General features: G+C 54.3%; 1 protein-coding gene across 6 annotated transcripts in view; it reads left to right on the top strand.

The window, feature by feature from the left end:
- The window catches only part of LOC139597580 (protocadherin alpha-C2-like), a 154,112-nt gene that overhangs the window by 51,470 nt on the left and 81,577 nt on the right, over positions 1-21,065 (top strand). Inside the window, exon 1 of one of the 6 annotated variants that reach the window (XM_071443032.1) lies at positions 3,022-6,681. The exons of 3 other annotated variants lie outside the window; for them this stretch is intronic. In XM_071443032.1, coding sequence (XP_071299133.1) covers positions 4,198-6,681 — 2,484 coding nt within the window. In that variant the 5' untranslated portion in view covers positions 3,022-4,197. Of the gene's footprint in view, positions 1-3,021; positions 6,682-11,081; positions 13,593-16,940; positions 19,103-21,065 lie in introns of those variants that run through there. 2 more of the 6 variants (XM_071443030.1, XM_071443033.1) reach the window with 2 other exon arrangements.

Here is a 21,065-nt window from a genome sequence, read left to right as displayed (position 1 = left end):
CTTGCCTGGTTTTGCAAGTTCTTGGTGCGTGGAAGCAGAATTAAGTTTTTATGGCACCCCAGAGCAATTACCATCCGCAGGTGAGTCTCGCTGTGCTGGGCAGGAGTTTTACTCAGGAATGAAATCACTGCCTGTTGCTCTGAGAGGTACCCCGAGGTGCCAGCTTTGCAGGCAACTTTGTTACATTTTTGCATGAAGGGTTTCAATGCTAGCTTGGTGCAGGAATTCAAGACGAGCCTTGGTGGTGACAGTCCCCCAGTCACGTTGTTTTGACTTAATGCCTTTGCTGACTTCTGACTATGTTGGTATTAGGTCAGGATTGTTATTGAAAACTGTCCTCTTTTATTTTCCTTGCCTGAGATGTGACACAAAATTACACTTGGCATGTCAGCTATTTGACTCCCCGTGGAAACAACAATTCTGCATTTAGGTTCCACCATCGGGCTCATTAAGAAAGTAGGAAAGGAAGCAGTGTCTTTACTATCACTCTTTCTAATGTGTTATTTTTTCCTTTCTGTAAGGATAGCAAAGTGTGGCATGTTTACTAAAGAGAGTGTGGCCGTGGCAGGGTTAGGTCCAGGTTTGTTTTGATGTGACCTGAGCAGAAGAGCTGCCTGAGGAAGGTGGAATTCACTGAGAAGGGCATGGGCCACGTGTTAGGACAAGAATGAGTGATGATGTGGTTGTCTTGAGAACTCGTGTCCCAGAGTGATGAATGAAGGATACCCTGAGAAAACTGTGAGGCAGGATGGGCACAGAGTGCTCCTGCCTGGGATCCTTTGCAGAAGTTCTAAGTTTCTGGAGCTGGAGGCCTTGTGGACCCTGAGATGCTGTGTGGTATTGAAATGGCCACCAAGTCCTTTGAGGTGATGAAGTTCTCCCAGAACAGAAAGAGGTTTGTGCTGATACATCATTACTGTATGGAATGTGTTGGTAAGAGGAAATGCAATGATGAAGATTGTTTAATGAACCACTACCCTCTTTTGAGAAATGCATTGTGTGAGGGTAGGACTGGAGCTTGCTGGAGTCCTTGTGTAGGAGTCCACATCTAAAGCGGCTTCCTCAGCTGTGGATTTTTCCAGGATGGTTCCTTGCTGCTTGTCAAGTGGGATTTGCAAGAGGATGTGATGAGGAAGAGGGTATAATCTGTGTGTGCCTCATATCTCCTACCTGAGCACTTGCAGGGTCAGCCTCTGTAGAAATGGGTGTTCCCTGGTCATGCTTAACCCTGACACCTGCACGGCCACTCCAAACCCTGCCGAGCAGCCCAGCCCTGATGTTACTGTAGAAATTCTCCCCCACAGTTTGACTGTGCTTGTGCTTCAGCATTTGGTGTGGTTCTCTCAAAATAAACATACATCTGGGCCAGGATCAGAGCTGTCACTCTGATGACAGAATTTCAAACATCTCTAATGTGTAGCTCTGTGGTGTTTCCATCTAAGATTGCTGAAAAATCTCAGCACGTTTAGGGTAAATTGCATCACTTCCTAAGGTCTTTGTGCCAATTGTGAGGTAAGGTGGGGATGTACAAAGGCCTGGATGATGCTCAGAATGGGTTTTATTGCTGGTGCAAGCTGTTTTGGTGGGGCAGTTTGGCTGCTACAGCTGTAATCCTCCGAGTTGCAGGGAGTACTGCTTGGGCCCTCTGTCATGACTTTGAGTGGAGAAGTTTATTACTGAGGAAATGGAGATGCTGTGGAGCACAAGTCCTATCAGAGGGGAAGAAAGCGCCAGATGCTTAGCTGGAGATTCATTTCCCAGAGCTTGGGATAGAGGATTCCACTGGAAAACCTTGTGAAGACACCTGTCACCCAGGGTTGCTCTCCTGGGATCCTCTCAGGTGCTCCTGAAGTCCTGTGTATCCTTGGTATTCTCTGTGCTCTTCCTGGCAGATGTGAAGACATCTCCCATACACAACTTAGATCACTTGCTTTTGAACATATGGTGTTGGTGAAACAGCAGCGTTTCCAATTATCAGTCTGGCTTGGTCAGTCTGCTCTGAAGCTCTCCTGGTTTATATCTCTGCTCTTGTCTTGATAGGGAGTGGAAAAACTTCTGTCCATAACCAAGAAGTTGCCAGACCTGGCATTTTGATATGGTGGAATGGATCCTTTTAATTTTCTTCTCTCCTTTTGCCAAAACATTCCATCTTTTAAAATTTTTTCTTCTTTTGCATTGGCCATGTGTTGTTGACAGTGGATGAAATGCAGACTGCTGAATTTTGGCAGCTGTCAGGTAGCAGAGTTTCCAGTAGTTGACCATGGGTATGAAAGATGGATTTTCCAGTCTTCTCAGCTGAGGTTGAGGTTGGGAGAATGTCCTTAGATTTGCAGCATCTCTTCTACTTAGCATGTGCAAAAATTACATGAAGGAGCATTGTGCTCTGTTCAGTGATTTAGAGGCTTTTGCAGAATGTGGGTCATTTTCTCCTATTCATCTTCCCCAGAAATCTCTGATAACATTAAAAGAAAATATGCCTCAAACCAATTCTTCCCTTGACAGTAAATATTATCTGAAGAAGGAGTCAAGGATGCTTCAGGTAAGTTCCTGCTGCCTAAAGAAGATGAGTCTGATTTCACTTGTACCTTGGATTGACCAAATGCGCCTGGATATGGAGTTGGATTTGATGATGCTTATGGGTGCCTTCAAGTTTGAAATGTTCTCTGATTCCTTTACTGGATCACCAGAGCAACACTGCCTCCTCCCATTCCTAACCTCTTTTTCCAGACACAAATAACAGCAATCATGGATGAAGGAGGGGCCCTAACACATTTCTCAGAGTGGATGTGTTGGGAGTCAGGAGTGTTTTCTCAGAGAAAATGACAGAGGTAAAATGACTCTGTTGCCTCTACCCTTTGGATCTGGCTGCACAGAGGGATTTGATGGGGAATTTGCTCCTGGGGATGGACCTTCTTGCTGTGTGTTTCTGACTGTGCTGGCCTGCCTGAAATATGGAGCCAGAAATTTACATTCAGCATGCAGGAGGCAAATGAGGCCTGAAGAACAGCTCTTCATCAGAGTATATGAAAACTGTCAGAAGCTGTGGTGTTCAGCATTCAGGATGGATTGGTGTGCTGGGCCTTGATGGCTTTGAGTTCCTGAAGAAGATTCTCTGGGTTGTTTGTGCTTAGTCAAGTCTGTTTACAGCAATGTCAAAGTACCTAGGGATTGGGCCTGTGTTTGAGAGGGCTGTGAATTCTCTCCCTTGAGAGGATGGAGCCTGAAGAGTGTGGTTTCCTTCCAGAAGGTGAGGTGAAAGAGCAATCTGTCAGTCTGGCACAGATTGAAGGGAGCAGGAAGTTGCTCCTGGGGTGGAAAGATGAAAGATGTCAACGAGAGGAACGAGAACTGTAACAATGGTGTGCTTGTGCTTCATGGGGAGAGTGAAGTAATGGAAAAATACATTGGTAAAGGAGATGAGGAAGAAGAGAGTATGTGGTGTGCTTAGGGACAGTGAAGATGAGGAGAAAGATGGGAAAATGGAAGAAAGGAAGGATGGATGGACGAATTTACTGGTATGTCCCAGATGCTGTCACTGTAAACAGAAAAGAAGAGGAAGAAAGGAAGAAAAAAGGAGTGAGAGAAGAGGAAGAGAGAAGATGCTATGAAGGTATTAGACAAGAAGGTAATTAAGAATGGAAGATGAGAAAGACGAAGAAGAAAACAACAGCGAAGGAGATGAGCAGTACGAAACGCCCTTACCTCTAAGCGCTGGGTGGAGCTGGTTCTCAAGAGCCCCCGCCTCCATGCGAATATTCCGCGGTCCGACGCTAATGCCACGTAAGTCGAGTTGGCGGATCCAGCTTGCTTTTCCTGCAGTCTGGCTCCGGAGGCGAAGGGCGAGATAGCAGAAGGGGTAAGAAGAGAGCGGCGGTAAAGGTCCAAAGGCTAAAATATAAAAGGAGCACGGTAAGAAGAAACAGCAGAGGAGGTGGCCATGACGGATCAGAGGCACAGGCGCTGTCACGGAGCGTGCGAGGCGGCGGAGCAGCGCACGGTGTCGCTGCAGGCTCAGGAACGGCTCGGTGTGGGCGGCTCCGCCCCGGTGCGGCGGAGAGCCCGGCTGTGAGCGCGGGGGGGGCGGCTCGGGCCGGGCAGCAGAGGCGGCGCGTCCGGGCGGCGGCGGGGAGCCGTGCGGGGCCCGGGCCGGGGCCGGCAGGCAGAGCGGCGGCGGCGGCGGGCAGAGCGGCAGGAAGGATGGGCGAGCGTTGTTGTGCGGCGCTGGTGCGGGTGCTGGTGCTGCAGGCGGCCTGGGCGCTGTCGGGCGGGCAGGTGCGCTACTCGGTGCCGGAGGAAGCCAAGGCCGGCACGGTGGTGGGCCGTCTGGCGCAGGACCTGGGCCTGGAGGCGGGCGAGGCGGAGGCGCGGCGGCTGCGGCTGGTGGCGCAGGGCCGGCGGGCGAGCGTGGAGGTGAGCGGGGCGAGCGGCGCGCTGCAGGTGAGCTCGCGGCTCGACCGGGAGGAGCTGTGCGGCAAGAGCGCGCCGTGCGCGCTGCGCCTGGAGGTGCTGCTGGAGCGGCCGCTGCGCGTCTTCCATGTGCAGCTGGAGGTCACCGACATCAACGACAATGCCCCCGTCTTCCCCGCCGCCCGGAAAAACCTCAGCATCGCAGAGTTATCTACAATGCCCGGATCTCGTTTCCCGCTGGAGGGCGCGTCGGATGCGGATATCGGAGCGAACGCTCAGCTCTCTTACACACTCAGCCCCAGCGATCACTTCAGAATAGAGGAAGAAAACAGTAACTCTCGCAGTAAGTCTCTTTTTCTTGTACTCGTGAAATCTCTGGACCGCGAGACGATTCCCGTGCATCGGTTGGTGCTGACGGCGACTGACGGGGGCCGGCCGTCTCTGACGGGCACCATGGAGCTGGTGATCTCGGTGCTGGACGCAAACGACAACGCGCCCCAGTTCAACCAATCTCTGTATAATGTACATTTGTCTGAGGACGCCGTACAAGGCACACTTGTGGCGCGGATGAATGCGACGGACCTGGACGAAGGAAGTAATAGAGATGTGAGATATGAAATCGATACTATTGTTCCTCCCTCTGGCTCAGATTTATTCAGCATTGATGCGAACACAGGGGAGATCAGACTGACGGGCGCCTTGGACTTCGAAGTAGTTAATTTATACGACCTAAATATAAGGGCGACAGATAAAGGGACGCCCCCGCTGTCGGGTCACTGCAAGGTGGTGCTGGAGGTGCTGGACGTGAACGACAACGCGCCGGAGGTGTGGGTGACGTCGCTGTCGGTGCCGGTGGCGGAGGACGCGTCGGTGGGGACGGTGGTGGCCCTGCTGAGCGTGTCGGACCGGGACTCGGGGGAGAACGGTCGCGTGCGGTGCTGGGTGTGGCCGGCGTCGCCGTTCGGTCTGGAGGCGACGTTCTTGGGCTCGTACTCGCTGGTGCTGCGCGAGGCGCTGGACCGGGAGCGGGTGTCGGAGTACGAGGTGGAGGTGCGTGCGGAGGACGGCGGGGCGCCGGCGCTGCGCGCCAGGCGCGGGCTGCGGGTGCCGGTGTCGGACGTGAACGACAACGCGCCCTTGTTCGCGCAGGCCGTGTACACGGTGCTGGCGCGGGAGAACAACGCGGCGGGCGCGGAGCTGGCGCGGCTGTGGGCGCGGGACCCGGACGAGGCGGCCAACGGGCGCGTCAGCTACTCGGTGTGGGACGGCGGCCTGGGGTCGTCGTCGTCGTCGGGTGGCATGGGGTGGCGTCCGGCGTCGAGCTACGTGTCGGTGGACGCGGAGAGCGGGCGCCTGTGGGCGCTGCAGCCCTTGGACTACGAGGAGCTGCAGGTGCTGCAGTTCGAGGTGCGCGCGGTGGACGCGGGGGAGCCGGCGCTGAGCGGCAACGCCACGGTGCAGCTGTTCGTGCTGGACGAGAACGACAACGCGCCGGCGCTGCTGCCGGCCGCGGGCTCGGCAGCGGAGGCGGAGGCGGCGGCGCTGGCGGGGGCGGGCTCGGAGTCGGGCACGCTGTGGGCGTGGGCGGCGTGGGGGGCGCCGGCGGGGCAGGTGGTGGCCAAGATCCGCGCCGTGGACGCCGACTCGGGCTACAACGCGTGGCTGCGCTACGAGCTGTGCGAGCCGCGGGGCAAGGGCCCGTTCCGCGTGGGGCTCTACAGCGGCGAGGTGAGCACGGCGCGGGCGCTGGACGAGGCGGACGGGCCTCGCCAGAGGCTGCTGATCGTCGTGCGCGACCACGGCGAGCCGGCGCGCTCGGCCACGGCCACGCTCAGCGTGTCGCTGCTCGAGGCCGCCGAGGCGGCGCTGGCCGCGGGATCCTCGGCGGCGTCGTCATCGTCGTCGTCGTCCGCGGTGTCGCGCTCGGCGGCGGGCGCGGAGCCGGGGCCCGGCGCGGCGAGCGCGGCCACCAACGTGTGGCTGGTGGTGGCCATCTGCGCCGTGTCCAGCCTCTTCCTGCTGGCCGTGGTGCTGTACGGGGCGTCGCGCTGGGCGCCGCGGGCGGCCGTGCTCTCGGGGCCCGGGCCCACGACGCTCGTGTGCGCCAGCGAAGTGGGCAGCTGGTCCTACTCGCAGCGCCACAGCCGCAGCCTGTGCGTGGCGGACGGCGCTGCCAAGAGCGACCTCATGGTTTTCAGCCCCAACTTCCCTCCGCCGCCGCCCGGCCCTGCAGCCAAGGACACGCAGCCGGAGTCCTCCGCTCTCCTCGACACGGTCAGTGGCAATGCCTTGTTCGCATCTCGCTCTTATCTTCTCCGCCTCTTTTCCCCTCCATTCATTCTCTCCCGCCCCCTGGGTCGTTCTTGCTTCTACGGAGGTCGCGCCCCCGCAGCCTTAGGGCAGTGGGTGTTTAAGGATGTTAGAGGGACATTTCCATCGTCGGCCTTTCCTTGCCTGGTTTTGCAAGTTCTTGGTGCGTGGAAGCAGAATTAAGTTTTTATGGCACCCCAGAGCAATTACCATCCGCAGGTGAGTCTCGCTGTGCTGGGCAGGAGTTTTACTCAGGAATGAAATCACTGCCTGTTGCTCTGAGAGGTACCCCGGGCGCCAGCTTTGCAGGCAACTTTGTTACATTTTTGCATGAAGGGTTTCAATGCTAGCTTGGTGCAGGAATTCAAGACGAGCCTTGGTGGTGACAGTCCCCCAGTCACGTTGTTTTGACTTAATGCCTTTGCTGACTTCTGACTATGTTGGTATTAGGTCAGGATTGTTATTGAAAACTGTCCTCTTTTATTTTCCTTGCCTGAGATGTGACACAAAATTACACTTGGCATGTCAGCTATTTGATTCCCAGTGTAAACAACAATTCTGCATTTAGGTTCCACCATCAGGCTCATTAAGAAAGTAGGAAAGGCAGCAGCGACTTTACTATCACCTTTTCCATTGTGTTATTTTTTCCTTTCTGTAAGGGAAGCAAAGTGTAGCATGTTTAGTAAAGTGAGTGTGGCCGTGGCAGGGTTAGGTCCAGGTTTGTTTTGATGTGAGCTTGAGCAGAAGAGCTGCCTGAGGAAGGTGGAATTCATTGAGAAGGGCATGGGCCACGTGTTAGGACAAGAATGAGTGATGATGTGGTTGTCTTGAGAACTCGTGTCCCAGAGTGATGAATGAAGGATACCCTGAGAAAACTGTGAGGCAGGATGGGCACAGAGTGCTCCTGCCTGGGATCCTTTGCAGAAGTTCTAAGTTTCTGGAGCTGGAGGCCTTGTGGACCCTGAAATGCTGTGTGGTATTGAAATGGCCACCAAGTCCTTTGAGGTGATGAAGTTATCCCAGAACAGAAAGAGATTTGTGCTGATACATCATTACTGTATGGAATGTGTTGGTAAGAGGAAATGCAATGATGAAGATTGTTTAATGAGCCACTTCCCTCTTTTGAGGAAGGCATTGTGTGAGGGTAGGACTGGAGCTTGCTGGAGTCCTTGTGTAGGAGTCCACATCTAAAGCGGCTTCCTCAGCTGTTGATTTTGCCAGGATGGTTCCTTGCTGCTTGTCAAGTGGGATTTGCAAGAGGATGTGATGAGGAAGAGGGTATAATCTGTGTGTGCCTCATATCTCCTACCTGAGCACTTGCAGGGTCAGCCTCAGTAGAAATGGGTGTTCCCTGGTCGTGCTTAACCCTGACACCTGCATGGCCACACCAAACCCTGCAGAGCAGCCCAGCCCTGATGTTACTGTAGAAATTCTCCCCTACAGTTTGACTGTGCTTGTGCTTCAGCATTTGGTGTGGTTCTCTCAAAATAAATATACATCTGGGCCAGGATCAGAGCTGTGACTCTGATCACAGAATTTTAAACATCTCTAATGTGTAGCTCTGTGGTGTTTCCATCTAAGATTGCTGAAAAAGCTCAGCACGTTTAGGGTGAATTGCATCTCTTCCTAAGGTCTTTTTGCCAATTGTGAGGGAAGGTGGGGATGTGCAAAGGCCTGGATCATGTCAGAGTGGGTTTTATTGCTGGTGCAACCTGTTTTGGTGGGGCAGTTTGGCTGCTACAGCTGTAATCCTCTGAGTGGCAGGGAGTACTGCTTGGGCCCTCTGTCATGACTTTGAGTGGAGAAGTTTATTACTGAGGAAATGGAGATGCTGTGGAGCATAAGCCCTATCACTGGGGAAGAAAAGCTCCAGCCACCTGCTTAGCTGAAGATTCATTTCCCAGAGCTTGGGATAGAGGAATCCACTGGAAAACCTTGTGAAGACACCTGTCACCCAGGGTTGCTCTCCTGGGATCCTCTCAGGTGCTTCTGAAGTCCTGTGTATCCTTGGTATTCTCTGTGCTCTTCCTGGCAGATGTGAAGACATCTTCCATACACAACTTAGATCACTTGCTTTTGAACATATGGTGTTGGTGAAACAGCAGCGTTTCCAATTATCAGTCTTGTTGGTCAGTCTTCTCTGAAGCTCTCCTGGTTTATATCCCTGCTCTTGTCTTGATAGGGAGTGGAAAAACTTCTGTGCATAACCAAGAAGTTTACAGACTTGGCATTTTAATATGGTGGAATGGAACCTTCTAATTTTCTTCTCTCCTTTTACCAAAACATTCCATCTTTTAGAATTTTTTCTTCTTTTGCATTGGCCATGTGTTGTTAACAGTGGATGAAATGCAGACTGCTGAATTTTGGCAGCTGTCAGGTAGCAGAGTTTGCAGTAGTTGACCACGGGTATGAGAGATGGATTTTCCAGTCTTCTAAGCTGAGGCTGAGCTTGGGAGAATGTCCTTAGATTTGCAGCATCTCTTCTACTTAGCATGTGATATAAGTACATGAAGGATTGTTGTGATCTGTTCAGTGATTTAGAGGGTTTTGCAGAACGTGGGTCATTTTCTCCTATTCATCTTCCCCAGAAATCTCTGATAACATTAAAAGAAAATATGCTTCAGAATCAATTCCCTCTCTTGACAGTAAATATTGTCTGAAGAAGGAGTCAAGGATGCTTCAGGTAAGTTCCTGCTGCCTAAAGAAGATGAGTCTGGAATACAGTTGTACCTTTATATGTGTTCAGTCAGGGTATCTTCGTTTTGGATTAACCGAATGTGCCTGGATTTGGAGCTGGACTTGATGATGCTTATGGATGCCTTCAAGTTTGAAATGTTCTTTGATTCCTTTACTGGATCAGCAGAGCACCACTGCCTCCTCCCATTCCTAACTTCTTTCTCCAGACACAGTATGAGCAAATAACAGCAAGCACAGAAGAAGTAGGGACCTTAACGCATTTTTCAGAGTGGATGCGTTGGGAGTCAGGAGTGTTTTCTCAGAGAAAATGACAGAGATAAAATGGCTCTGTTGCCTTTACCTGTTGGATCTGGCTGCACAGAGGGATTTGATGGGGAATTTGCCCCTGGGGTTGGACATTCTTTCTGTGTGTTTTTGACTGTTCTGGCCTGCCTGAAATATGGAGCCAGAAATTTACTTTCAGCATGCAGGAGGCAAATGAGGCCTGAAGAACAGCTTTTCATCAGAGTATATGAAGAGTGCTTGGAAGCTGTGGTTGCTCTAAATTTTATTCAGCAATCAGGGAATTATATACTGAGCCTTGATGGCTTTGAGTTCCTGAAGATTCTCTGGGTTGTTTGTGCTTAGTCAAGTGTGTTTACACAATGTCAAAGTACCTAGGGATTTGGCCTGTGTTTGAGAGGGCTGTGAATTCTCTCCCTTGAGAGGATGGAGCCTGAAGAGTGTGATTCCCTTCCAGAAAGCGAGGTGAAAGAGCAAGCTGGCAGTCTGGCACAGACTTGAAGGGAGCAGGAAGTTTGCTCCTTGAGTCGAGAGATGAAAGATGTCAACTGAGGGGAACGAGAAGTGTCACCAATGGTGTGTTTGTGCTTCATGGGGAGAGTGAAGTAATGGAAAAATACATTTGTAAAGGAGATGAGGAAGAAGAGAGTATGTGTGTGCATAAGGAGAGTGAAGAGGAAGATGGGAAAATGGAAGAAATGAAGGATGGACGGACGAATTTACTGGTATGTCCCAGATGCTGTCGCTGTAAACAGAAAAGAAGAAGAGCAAGAAAGGAAGACATAAAGGGAGTGAGAGAAAAGGAAGAGAGAAGATGCTATGAAGGTATGAGACAAGAAGGTAATTTAGAATGGAAGATGAGAAAGACGAAAAAGAAATTAACAGCGAAGGAGATGAGCAGTATGAAACGCCCTTACCTCTAATCGCTGGGTGGAGCTGGTTCTCAAGAGCCCCCGCCTCCATGCGAATATTCCGCGGTCCGACGCTAATGCCGCGTAAGTCGAGTTGGTGGATCCAGCTTGTTTTTCCTGCAGTCTGGCTCCGGAGGCGACGGGCGAGATAGCAGAAGGGGTAAAAAGAGAGCAGCGGGAAAAGTCCAAAGAATGAAATATAAAAGGAGCACGGTAAGAAGAAACAGCAGAGGAGGTGGCCATGACGGAGCGGAGGCACAGGCGCTGTCACGGAGCGTGTGAGGCGGCGGAGCAGCGCACGGTGTCGCTGCAGGCTCAGGAACGGCTCGGTGTGGGCGGCTCCGCCCCGGTGCGGCGGAGAGCCCGGCTGTGAGCGCGGGGGGGGCGGCTCGGGCCGGGCAGCAGAGGCGGCGCGTCCGGGCGGCGGCGGGGAGCCGTGCGGGGCCCGGTCCGGGGCCGGCAGGCAGAGCGGCGGCGGCGGGCAGAGCGGCAGGAAGGATGGGCGAGCGTTGTTGTGCGGCGCTGGTGCGGGTGCTGGTGCTGCAGGCGGCCTGGGCGCTGTCGGGCGGGCAGGTGCGCTACTCGGTGCCGGAGGAAGCCAAGGCCGGCACGGTGGTGGGCCGTCTGGCGCAGGACCTGGGCCTGGAGGCGGGCGAGGCGGAGGCGCGGCGGCTGCGGCTGGTGGCGCAGGGCCGGCGAGCGAGCGTGGAGGTGAGCGGGGCGAGCGGCGCGCTGCTGGTGAGCTCGCGGCTCGACCGGGAGGAGCTGTGCGGCAAGAGCGCGCCGTGCGCGCTGCGCCTGGAGGTGCTGCTGGAGCGGCCGCTGCGCGTCTTCCATGTGCAGCTGGAGGTCACCGACATCAACGACAATGCCCCCGTCTTCCCCGCCGCCCGGAAAAACCTCAGCATCGCGGAATCGTCTCTGCTGGGGTCTCGTTTCCCACTGGAGGGGGCGTCGGATGCGGATATCGGGGCGAACGCTCAGCTCTCCTACACACTCAGCCCCAGTGAATATTTTACACTCGATGTGAAATCGTCGGATGAAAACAGGAAGTCTCTGTTTCTGGTACTCGCAAATTCCTTAGACCGCGAGAGAATTCCCGTGCACCGGTTGGTGCTGACGGCGACTGACGGGGGCCGGCCGTCTCTGACGGGGACAATGGAGCTGGTGATCTCCGTGCTGGATGCGAACGACAATCCGCCCCAGTTCAACCAATCCGTGTATAAAGTGCAGCTGCCGGAGAACGCTACAGAGGGGACGCTCGTAGTACGTGTGAATGCCACGGATCCGGACGAAGGAAGCAATAAGGAGTTTTCTTACAGCATCTTGGGTTCGACTCCTATTGGTAACAAAGAACTCTTTACTATTGACTCCAAGACGGGCGAGATCAGACTGAAGAGTACTTTGGACTTCGAAGACGTTCGTTTACATGAATTGCAAGTCGAAGCGACGGATAAAGGGACACCACCGCTGTCGGGTCACTGCAGCGTGGAGCTGGAGGTGGTGGACGTGAACGACAACGCTCCGGAGGTGTGGGTGACGTCGCTGTCGGTGCCGGTGGCGGAGGACGCGTCGGTGGGGACGGTGGTGGCCCTGCTGAGCGTGTCGGACCGGGACTCGGGGGAGAACGGTCGCGTGCGGTGCTGGGTGTGGCCGGCGTCGCCGTTCGGTCTGGAGGCGACGTTCTTGGGCTCGTACTCGCTGGTGCTGCGCGAGGCGCTGGACCGGGAGCGGGTGTCGGAGTACGAGGTGGAGGTGCGTGCGGAGGACGGCGGGGCGCCGGCGCTGCGCGCCAGGCGCGGGCTGCGGGTGCCGGTGTCGGACGTGAACGACAACGCGCCCTTGTTCGCGCAGGCCGTGTACACGGTGCTGGCGCGGGAGAACAACGCGGCGGGCGCGGAGCTGGCGCGGCTGTGGGCGCGGGACCCGGACGAGGCGGCCAACGGGCGCGTCAGCTACTCGGTGTGGGACGGCGGCCTGGGCGGTGTGGCCGCGGGGTCGTCGTCGTCGGGTGGCATGGGGTGGCGTCCGGCGTCGAGCTACGTGTCGGTGGACGCGGAGAGCGGGCGCCTGTGGGCGCTGCAGCCCTTGGACTACGAGGAGCTGCAGGTGCTGCAGTTCGAGGTGCGCGCGGTGGACGCGGGGGAGCCGGCGCTGAGCGGCAACGCCACGGTGCAGCTGTTCGTGCTGGACGAGAACGACAACGCGCCGGCGCTGCTGCCGGCCGCGGGCTCGGCAGCGGAGGCGGAGGCGGCGGCGCTGGCGGGGGCGGGCTCGGAGTCGGGCACGCTGTGGGCGTGGGCGGCGTGGGGGGCGCCGGCGGGGCAGGTGGTGGCCAAGATCCGCGCCGTGGACGCCGACTCGGGCTACAACGCGTGGCTGCGCTACGAGCTGTGCGAGCCGCGGGGCAAGGGCCCGTTCCGCGTGGGGCTCTACAGCGGCGAGGTGAGCACGGCGCGGGCGCTGGACGAGGCGGACGGGCCTCGCCAGAGGCTGCTGATCGTCGTGCGCGACCACGGCGAGCCGGCGCGCTCGGCCACGGCCACGCTCAGCGTGTCGCTGCTCGAGGCCGCCGAGGCGGCGCTGGCCGCGGGATCCTCGGCGGCGTCGTCGTCGTCGTCCGCGGTGTCGCGCTCGGCGGCGGGCGCGGAGCCGGGGCCCGGCGCGGCGAGCGCGGCCACCAACGTGTGGCTGGTGGTGGCCATCTGCGCCGTGTCCAGCCTCTTCCTGCTGGCCGTGGTGCTGTACGGGGCGTCGCGCTGGGCGCCGCGGGCGGCCGTGCTCTCGGGGCCCGGGCCCACGACGCTCGTGTGCGCCAGCGAAGTGGGCAGTTGGTCCTACTCGCAGCGCCACAGCCGCAGCCTGTGCGTGGCGGACGGCGCTGCCAAGAGCGACCTCATGGTTTTCAGCCCCAACTTCCCTCCGCCGCCGCCCGGCCCTGCAGCCAAGGACACGCAGCCGGATCCCTCCGCTCTCCTCGGCACGGTCAGTGTTTCTCTCTTTCTCGCTCTGTCCCCTCTCACCGCCCCCTGCGCAGTTCCTACCTGGAGCTGTATTTCGCCCTCGCGCCGTGGGGTCCGCTCCGTGTTTCATGGTCATTTACCCTCTGGGTGTTGGTTGTGTTATCCCTCCTCTTCGATGCCTGTAATGTGTTGTATCTTGGCAGGTTTTTTATGCCACTGTGATCTTCTCTCTTCTTTTAACCTTGTTAAGGAGGGGAGCTTGGCAAAATACTTAAGTCTTGCTGACCTCGGAGCCAAGTTGAATGAAATACTTTTTTTTCTTGCAGTGTCTTGTGAGTCTTGCATTTTTGATATCATTGAGAATAGAGTTCGTCTGTATGTCACTTTCTTCTCTATTTTGTAGTTCTAGAACCTTCAGTAGCTGTTTCAGAATCAGTCATAATCTCTCTTGAAGCCACATATTTTTCTTGTCTCCTCTGCTTTGTAGTCCCCTGCATAAAAAACATTTTGCCATTTTCTTACCAAGGTCTTCAGAGTCATCATCTTTTTCTGCAGTTATTTCTTGCAGACCTGTATTTGAACTCTGCTTCATAGGGTGATATCTCCTGTAATCTTTGATACATCACTGTTCATGACTTTCTGAGATCCCCTCGTGAGTTACTAAATAGAATAATTCTTGATAAAGATTTCTGCCCGACTGGAGTGTTAACCTTATCTTGCTGGTCTTATCAGGTCTGATTTTCTTCCACCTGTGGAGTTAATCACAACTCTGAGCGCCTCTTTCAGTCTTTCATTTTGAATGGAGTGTCTTCACTTGCCCACATTTCCCTGTCTTACAGGTGGGGCAGTTCTAATGAATTTCTTGCTTTTAACTGCTGTGAATTGCTGGATTCCAGTCTTTTCTTACTCAAATGTCTCTCCTCCTCTGTTGCACCTTTGAAACAAAAATCTATATTTAAAGTTCTTGTCTCTTCACCGTGCATGGTATATATTAATTTGTGAAGTACTACAGAATTACTATGGACGTGAAAATGACAGATGCATTTTACACTTCCCCCTTCGAAGTATGATTGAAATGAACTTTCTGATGTAAGGTACTTAATTGCAGAAGAACACAAAGCAAAGCAGATGTCAAAATGTGCAGCTGTAGTGCTAGACTGAGCAAGACATGTTGGTAAAGGACTTGATTTTGATGGTTAATGTATTTGTAGAAGCACCTCAGTTTGGTTTCTGACTTGGGTAGTCCTATGTAGTCATCAGTCATAGGCATTGTATTTCTAGGATGTTGTGGGGTTTTGACATGATCTTATTTGTGTTTACTTAATTTAATTTTGTTTTTCCCTTCCCTGAGAATAGGTTTTTAAATAAACTGATTTTTTTTTTGTCTCATTGTGTGCTTGCCTTATGATAATCACGTGGAAATGAAGATGGATGATGCTTGAAACTCCCAATTTCCAGAGAGTGATTTAGCTTGACTTTATCAGGAGATGTGTTGGCAATTGTGAGTGAAAGCAATGCTGCCAAATAATGCTCTTTTATTGCAGAGTCTGTGCTCCTTAATATATACATTATAATATTAATTCAGCTTAATAGATACAGCTGAAAAATAAAGGGTGGCTCCACAATGCTCCATAATCAGAAAGCAAACTACTGGAACAGAAGATTTCACTGGAAAAAATGTTAAGCCTAAGTGCTAGAGAATTCTGAGCTCCAGAGTTACTCCTCCTGCACTGATGCTGTAGTGTCATTGCCCAATAATATTTTCACTGAACTGTGCTTCACTGTCTTGTAGTCTCTTAAGGTCAATTTTACTTTGAGAGAAAGCTGTGAGGCTTCAGGTTTCCTTTGTTTCTGCCTTCATAGAAACGGATACAGAAATGTTGGCAATACAGCAGGGATTTAAGACAATGGAAAAAACCTGTTTGCTTTTTCAGCCCTGCTTCCCTGAAATTTTGAACAGTGATCCTTGAACACAGGCCTAACAATGGAGACCAATAATAAATCAAGACAACAGTTAGAATAGCAGCAGGTGTCATTAAAAATATCTCTTGACAGACCTGCATGGACTTTTTTAGCGTTTTGTATGTTCCTTTTTTTGCTGTTGCTTTTTACCTTTGGGTGCATGCATTGTTGATTCTTCCTGTAGTATAACCAGCAGCTCAGTAATCTGTGAAATTCCCTGGTTTCTGTTACTGCCTGGCCTAGAGGGCAGGGCAGCAGAAAATGCTGTAGCTGTGTAGAGAAGAGACTCTGATGTCTTTATGTCAGTAAATGAGGTGGGAGCCTGGGAACCTGTTATGAGATGAACTGTGCCTTGCCAGAGCAGGTGCAACCCTTTTATCTCATCCCCAGTTGTGCCATGGTTGAATGGTTCTGCTGTGTCCTGCAGCAGCTCATCTCCATCAGTAACAGGCACACGGTTTTGCCATACTGTGAGTTTCTACCTGCCTAAAAATGATAACCAAGACCTTGACCTTCATTGTGCAACTACACTTGGGGGATAAAACTTAGAGAAAATACTGATACATAAAGATGAGAGAGTTCAGGTTCCCTGAGCTATTTCACCCTTCTGAGAGGATTTCTGCTGTGTTGGAATGTTGAGAGCGTAGAGTTAGGGAGTCGCTGACGGAGTTGAAAGTCTTTGGAGTTGGTATTTGCTGATGCTTTACTAGGTTGGAAATACACTTCAGAAGGTAAAACAATTCTGCTATGGACAGACACAGGTACTCTTTGTAATATGATGGGTTTACTGTATTATTTACTCTACAAAAAACCAAGGAGACAATGTGGAATTGCTCAGCTACATCCCTGTCACAAAGCCATGAAAAGGTAAGCAATTTCTGTTAGTTTCTAGCATTCCTGGATTAGACTAAGTACATTACATGTGAATCTATGTCTTCTGAAGACCTGAGTACTTTCTATAGATGGAAGATCAAGGATACAGTCTTCTTCTGCAGAGGAAACAGCTGCAGTATCTTCCGGAAGAAAACATAAATGAGAAAATTGAGTTATGCCTCCTCAGGCATGAGAGAAGATGAAGTCTGGAGATCAGAAGTAGCTTTATGCAGTGAAGATATTCCTCGGAATGATTCCTAGGTTAATATGGGCGTTCAATTGAATGTACATTTTGGCAAGTAAGTGCTTCTCAGTTAAAGTGCCTTAAGGAAGGAGAACAGGAAGAAGAGAAGGAGAAGGGAAGGAGACAAAAGGACCAACAATTACGGCTGCGGAGGAAGGCAGTGTTCGGAAGGGAAATCTCGGAGCGCCTCGGCCGAGCGGGCGGAGCCACGGCAGGTCCGTCCCCGCGCGGAGCCGCAGCGGGAGGAGGGCAGCAGGCGGCAGCTCACGGGAGGAGCCGCGGTCGGACACCAGGTGCCGCTGTTGGCCGCGAAGGCGCCGTGAGCCACGGAAGGGCGGCAGCTCCTCCCCGAGCCTCAGTCACGGTACCGTCAGCCGGAGAAAGGATGCGCCGGACAGGCCCGGGCGGGGCGCCGGGAAAGCGGAGCGGCGTTCCGCTTCTCCCAGGGAGACCCTAAGGCGGACGGCGGGGGAGCGGCGGAGAACCGGTCAGGGCCAGGGAAGGCAGCGGAGGCGACAGCGGCGGCGATGCGGTGGGGGCCCGTGCTGCGGGTGCTGGTGCTGCAGGCGGCCTGGGCGCTGTCGGGCGGGCAGGTGCGCTACTCGGTGCCGGAGGAAGCCAAGGCCGGCACGGTGGTGGGCCGTCTGGCGCAGGACCTGGGCCTGGAGGCGGGCGAGGCGGAGGCGCGGCGGCTGCGGCTGGTGGCGCAGGGCCGGCGGGCGAGCGTGGAGGTGAGCGGGGCGAGCGGCGCGCTGCTGGTGAGCTCGCGGCTCGACCGGGAGGAGCTGTGCGGCAAGAGCGCGCCGTGCGCACTGCGCCTGGAGGTGCTGCTGGAGCGGCCGCTGCGCGTCTTCCATGTGCAGCTGGAGGTCACCGACATCAACGACAATGCCCCCGTCTTCCGTGTGGACGAAGAAACCCTTAACATCGCGGAATCGTCTCTGCCGGGGTCTCGTTTCCCACTGGAGGGCGCGTCGGATGCGGATATCGGAGCGAACGCGCAGCTCACCTACACACTCAGCCCCAGCGAGCATTTCAGTCTTGATCATCAGGGGAATAATGACCAGAGGGCATCTTTGGGTCTTATTTTAACGAAACCCCTGGACCGCGAGACGATTCCCGTGCACCGGTTGGTGCTGACAGCGACTGACGGGGGCCGGCCATCTCTGACGGGCACGATGGAGCTGGTGATCTCGGTGCTGGATGCGAACGACAACGCGCCCCAGTTCAACCAGTCCGTGTATAAAGTTAAAGCCCTAGAAGGTTCTGAGCTCGGGACTCTGTTAGTCACGCTTAGTGCCACGGATCCTGACGAAGGGATCAATAGTGATATTATATATGTATTTAGTAGACGTGTTAGTACAAAAATTAAAGAAATGTTCACCATCGACGAAAACAAAGGGGAAATCAGACTGCAAGGCAAATTAGACTATGAAGAAATGAATAGATACGAGATCCCTGTAGAAGCAAGGGACAAAGGCTTCCCCCCACTGTCGGGTCACTGCAGCGTGGAGCTGGAGGTGTTGGATGTGAACGACAACGCTCCGGAGGTGTGGGTGACGTCGCTGTCGGTGCCGGTGGCGGAGGACGCGTCGGTGGGGACGGTGGTGGCCCTGCTGAGCGTGTCGGACCGGGACTCGGGGGAGAACGGTCGCGTGCGGTGCTGGGTGTGGCCGGCGTCGCCGTTCGGTCTGGAGGCGACGTTCTTGGGCTCGTACTCGCTGGTGCTGCGCGAGGCGCTGGACCGGGAGCGGGTGTCGGAGTACGAGGTGGAGGTGCGTGCGGAGGACGGCGGGGCGCCGGCGCTGCGCGCCAGGCGCGGGCTGCGGGTGCCGGTGTCGGACGTGAACGACAACGCGCCCTTGTTCGCGCAGGCCGTGTACACGGTGCTGGCGCGGGAGAACAACGCGGCGGGCGCGGAGCTGGCGCGGCTGTGGGCGCGGGACCCGGACGAGGCGGCCAACGGGCGCGTCAGCTACTCGGTGTGGGACGGCGGCCTGGGGTCGTCGTCGTCGTCGGGTGGCATGGGGTGGCGTCCGGCGTCGAGCTACGTGTCGGTGGACGCGGAGAGCGGGCGCCTGTGGGCGCTGCAGCCCTTGGACTACGAGGAGCTGCAGGTGCTGCAGTTCGAGGTGCGCGCGGTGGACGCGGGGGAGCCGGCGCTGAGCGGCAACGCCACGGTGCAGCTGTTCGTGCTGGACGAGAACGACAACGCGCCGGCGCTGCTGCCGGCCGCGGGCTCGGCAGCGGAGGCGGCGGCGGCGGCGCTGGCGGGGGCGGGCTCGGAGTCGGGCACGCTGTGGGCGTGGGCGGCGTGGGGGGCGCCGGCGGGGCAGGTGGTGGCCAAGATCCGCGCCGTGGACGCCGACTCGGGCTACAACGCGTGGCTGCGCTACGAGCTGTGCGAGCCGCGGGGCAAGGGCCCGTTCCGCGTGGGGCTCTACAGCGGCGAGGTGAGCACGGCGCGGGCGCTGGACGAGGCGGACGGGCCTCGCCAGAGGCTGCTGATCGTCGTGCGCGACCACGGCGAGCCGGCGCGCTCGGCCACGGCCACGCTCAGCGTGTCGCTGCTCGAGGCCGCCGAGGCGGCGCTGGCCGCGGGCTCCTCAGCGGCGTCGTCGTCGTCGGCGGTGTCGCGCTCGGCGGCGGGCGCGGAGCTGGGGCCCGGCGCGGCGAGCGCGGCCACCAACGTGTGGCTGGTGGTGGCCATCTGCGCCGTGTCCAGCCTCTTCCTGCTGGCCGTGGTGCTGTACGGGGCGTCGCGCTGGGCGCCGCGGGCGGCCGTGCTCTCGGGGCCCGGGCCCACGACGCTCGTGTGCGCCAGCGAAGTGGGCAGCTGGTCCTACTCGCAGCGCCACAGCCGCAGCCTGTGCGTGGCGGACGGCGCTGCCAAGAGCGACCTCATGGTTTTCAGCCCCAACTTCCCTCCGCCGCCGCCTGATCCTGCTGCAGAAAATGGTTCTGCTGGGAAGGGGCCGTCTGTCTCCCCTCTTGCTTCAAGCGTGGTAAGATTCTTCGACATTTTTGTTTCTCTCTTTGGTAGTACGATTTCCTTAATACATGAATCTTTGATGTATTAAAGCACTTTTTCTGTGATAAGAGTTTTAGAACGACGTCCTAGCTTTGCAGTGTATTGCATTTAAACGTGATGATCTTCCTTCTATGTGCGTGTTCACATTTTCAAATTTCATTTTCTCTATACCTGACTGCCCCTCAAAATTTTCGTGTTTTCTTCTTTCGCTTTTAACAAAGTGTCTTGCATCGGATGTTATTTTTTTAATGGTGTTTGGAATTTTTGTTTTTGCTGTCTCTTTAGCGTCAAATTGCATTGCTAGGTGTTAGGGGATATTTCATTTTCCTGTTTAAAGCGCCTTTCAAACTGATTGTGAGTTGTTCAGTAGTTTGAGATCTCCCTCAAGGTGAATGTAATTGCGTCTTGGAACGTCTTATTTGATGATGTATCAGTGAAGCGCCAAGATGCCTTCGTGAGTTTTTAGAATTAGAAGCTTTCTGATTGTCACGATTCGCCAGTCTTGAGAAACTGAAATACACGATGTGATAATTTGGGGGCGAAAAGAGCTGATGAACGTTGGTGGAAGTTGTGAGCGTTGTTTTGACTCTGGAAGTCCATCGAAAATATGTGCGTGTGTGAGCGCGGCGTGCAGGAAAATCCAGGATGCTTTGTGGAGAGATGCAGAACTGTTTGAGGAACGGGGTGGTGATTTACCATTCCCCAAGACCTGATCTCACTTTTCGTAGTGATGGGGCGTCTCTTTTATTCCATCCGTACAGAAATACGCAGTAGAAAAAAGAGTCCAAATTTGGTGAGAGAGGAGAAAGGCGGGAAATTGGTGAAGGGAAAATTAGAACGGAAAACTTTTGTGTGTGGCGTTCAATGATGGTAGCTTGAAAGCTTTTGGCTCTCTCGGCAGCAGAGCAGAAAATACCAAGAGAACAGTTTCGGCACTATTTTCCTCAGTGATTTCCCGACGCAGAAAGCGATTGTTTAATTACTGGGTTGTTTTCAACACCATGATTTATCAGCTGATCTTTTCCTTGCTCTGATGGCACTGAGTTGACTCGGTTCTCATCTCGGCCAGCTTCAAAGTACTCTTTGAGATAAGACTTCAGGCTCATGTTTAGTGTTTCTTGTTCAGTGTCAGAAAATTAAAACAATTTTTAAGGGGAAAAGTGAAGATCTCTTCTATCTCATTTAATTTTCTCTATAGCTTAAAAGCGAAATATGTAAAGCTGCCGGGGTAATAAAAACAAGCAGTACGTATATATTTCGTGTTATGCATTCAATTCGTTTGGTTAACCCCCATGTTTTTAAGACACAGTGATCTCTGTAAACGCGGTATTTTTATTTTGACTAAGTGCAATTGGTTTTGTTATGAGCTAATAGAGCTCTCTAGA

The sequence above is a fragment of the Agelaius tricolor genome, unplaced genomic scaffold, assembly GCF_023055355.1.
Source record: "Agelaius tricolor isolate 1412-34295 unplaced genomic scaffold, bAgeTri1.0.p SCAF_18, whole genome shotgun sequence".
Taxonomy (NCBI): domain Eukaryota; kingdom Metazoa; phylum Chordata; class Aves; order Passeriformes; family Icteridae; genus Agelaius; species Agelaius tricolor.
This window is presented reverse-complemented; position numbering and strand designations above follow the sequence as displayed.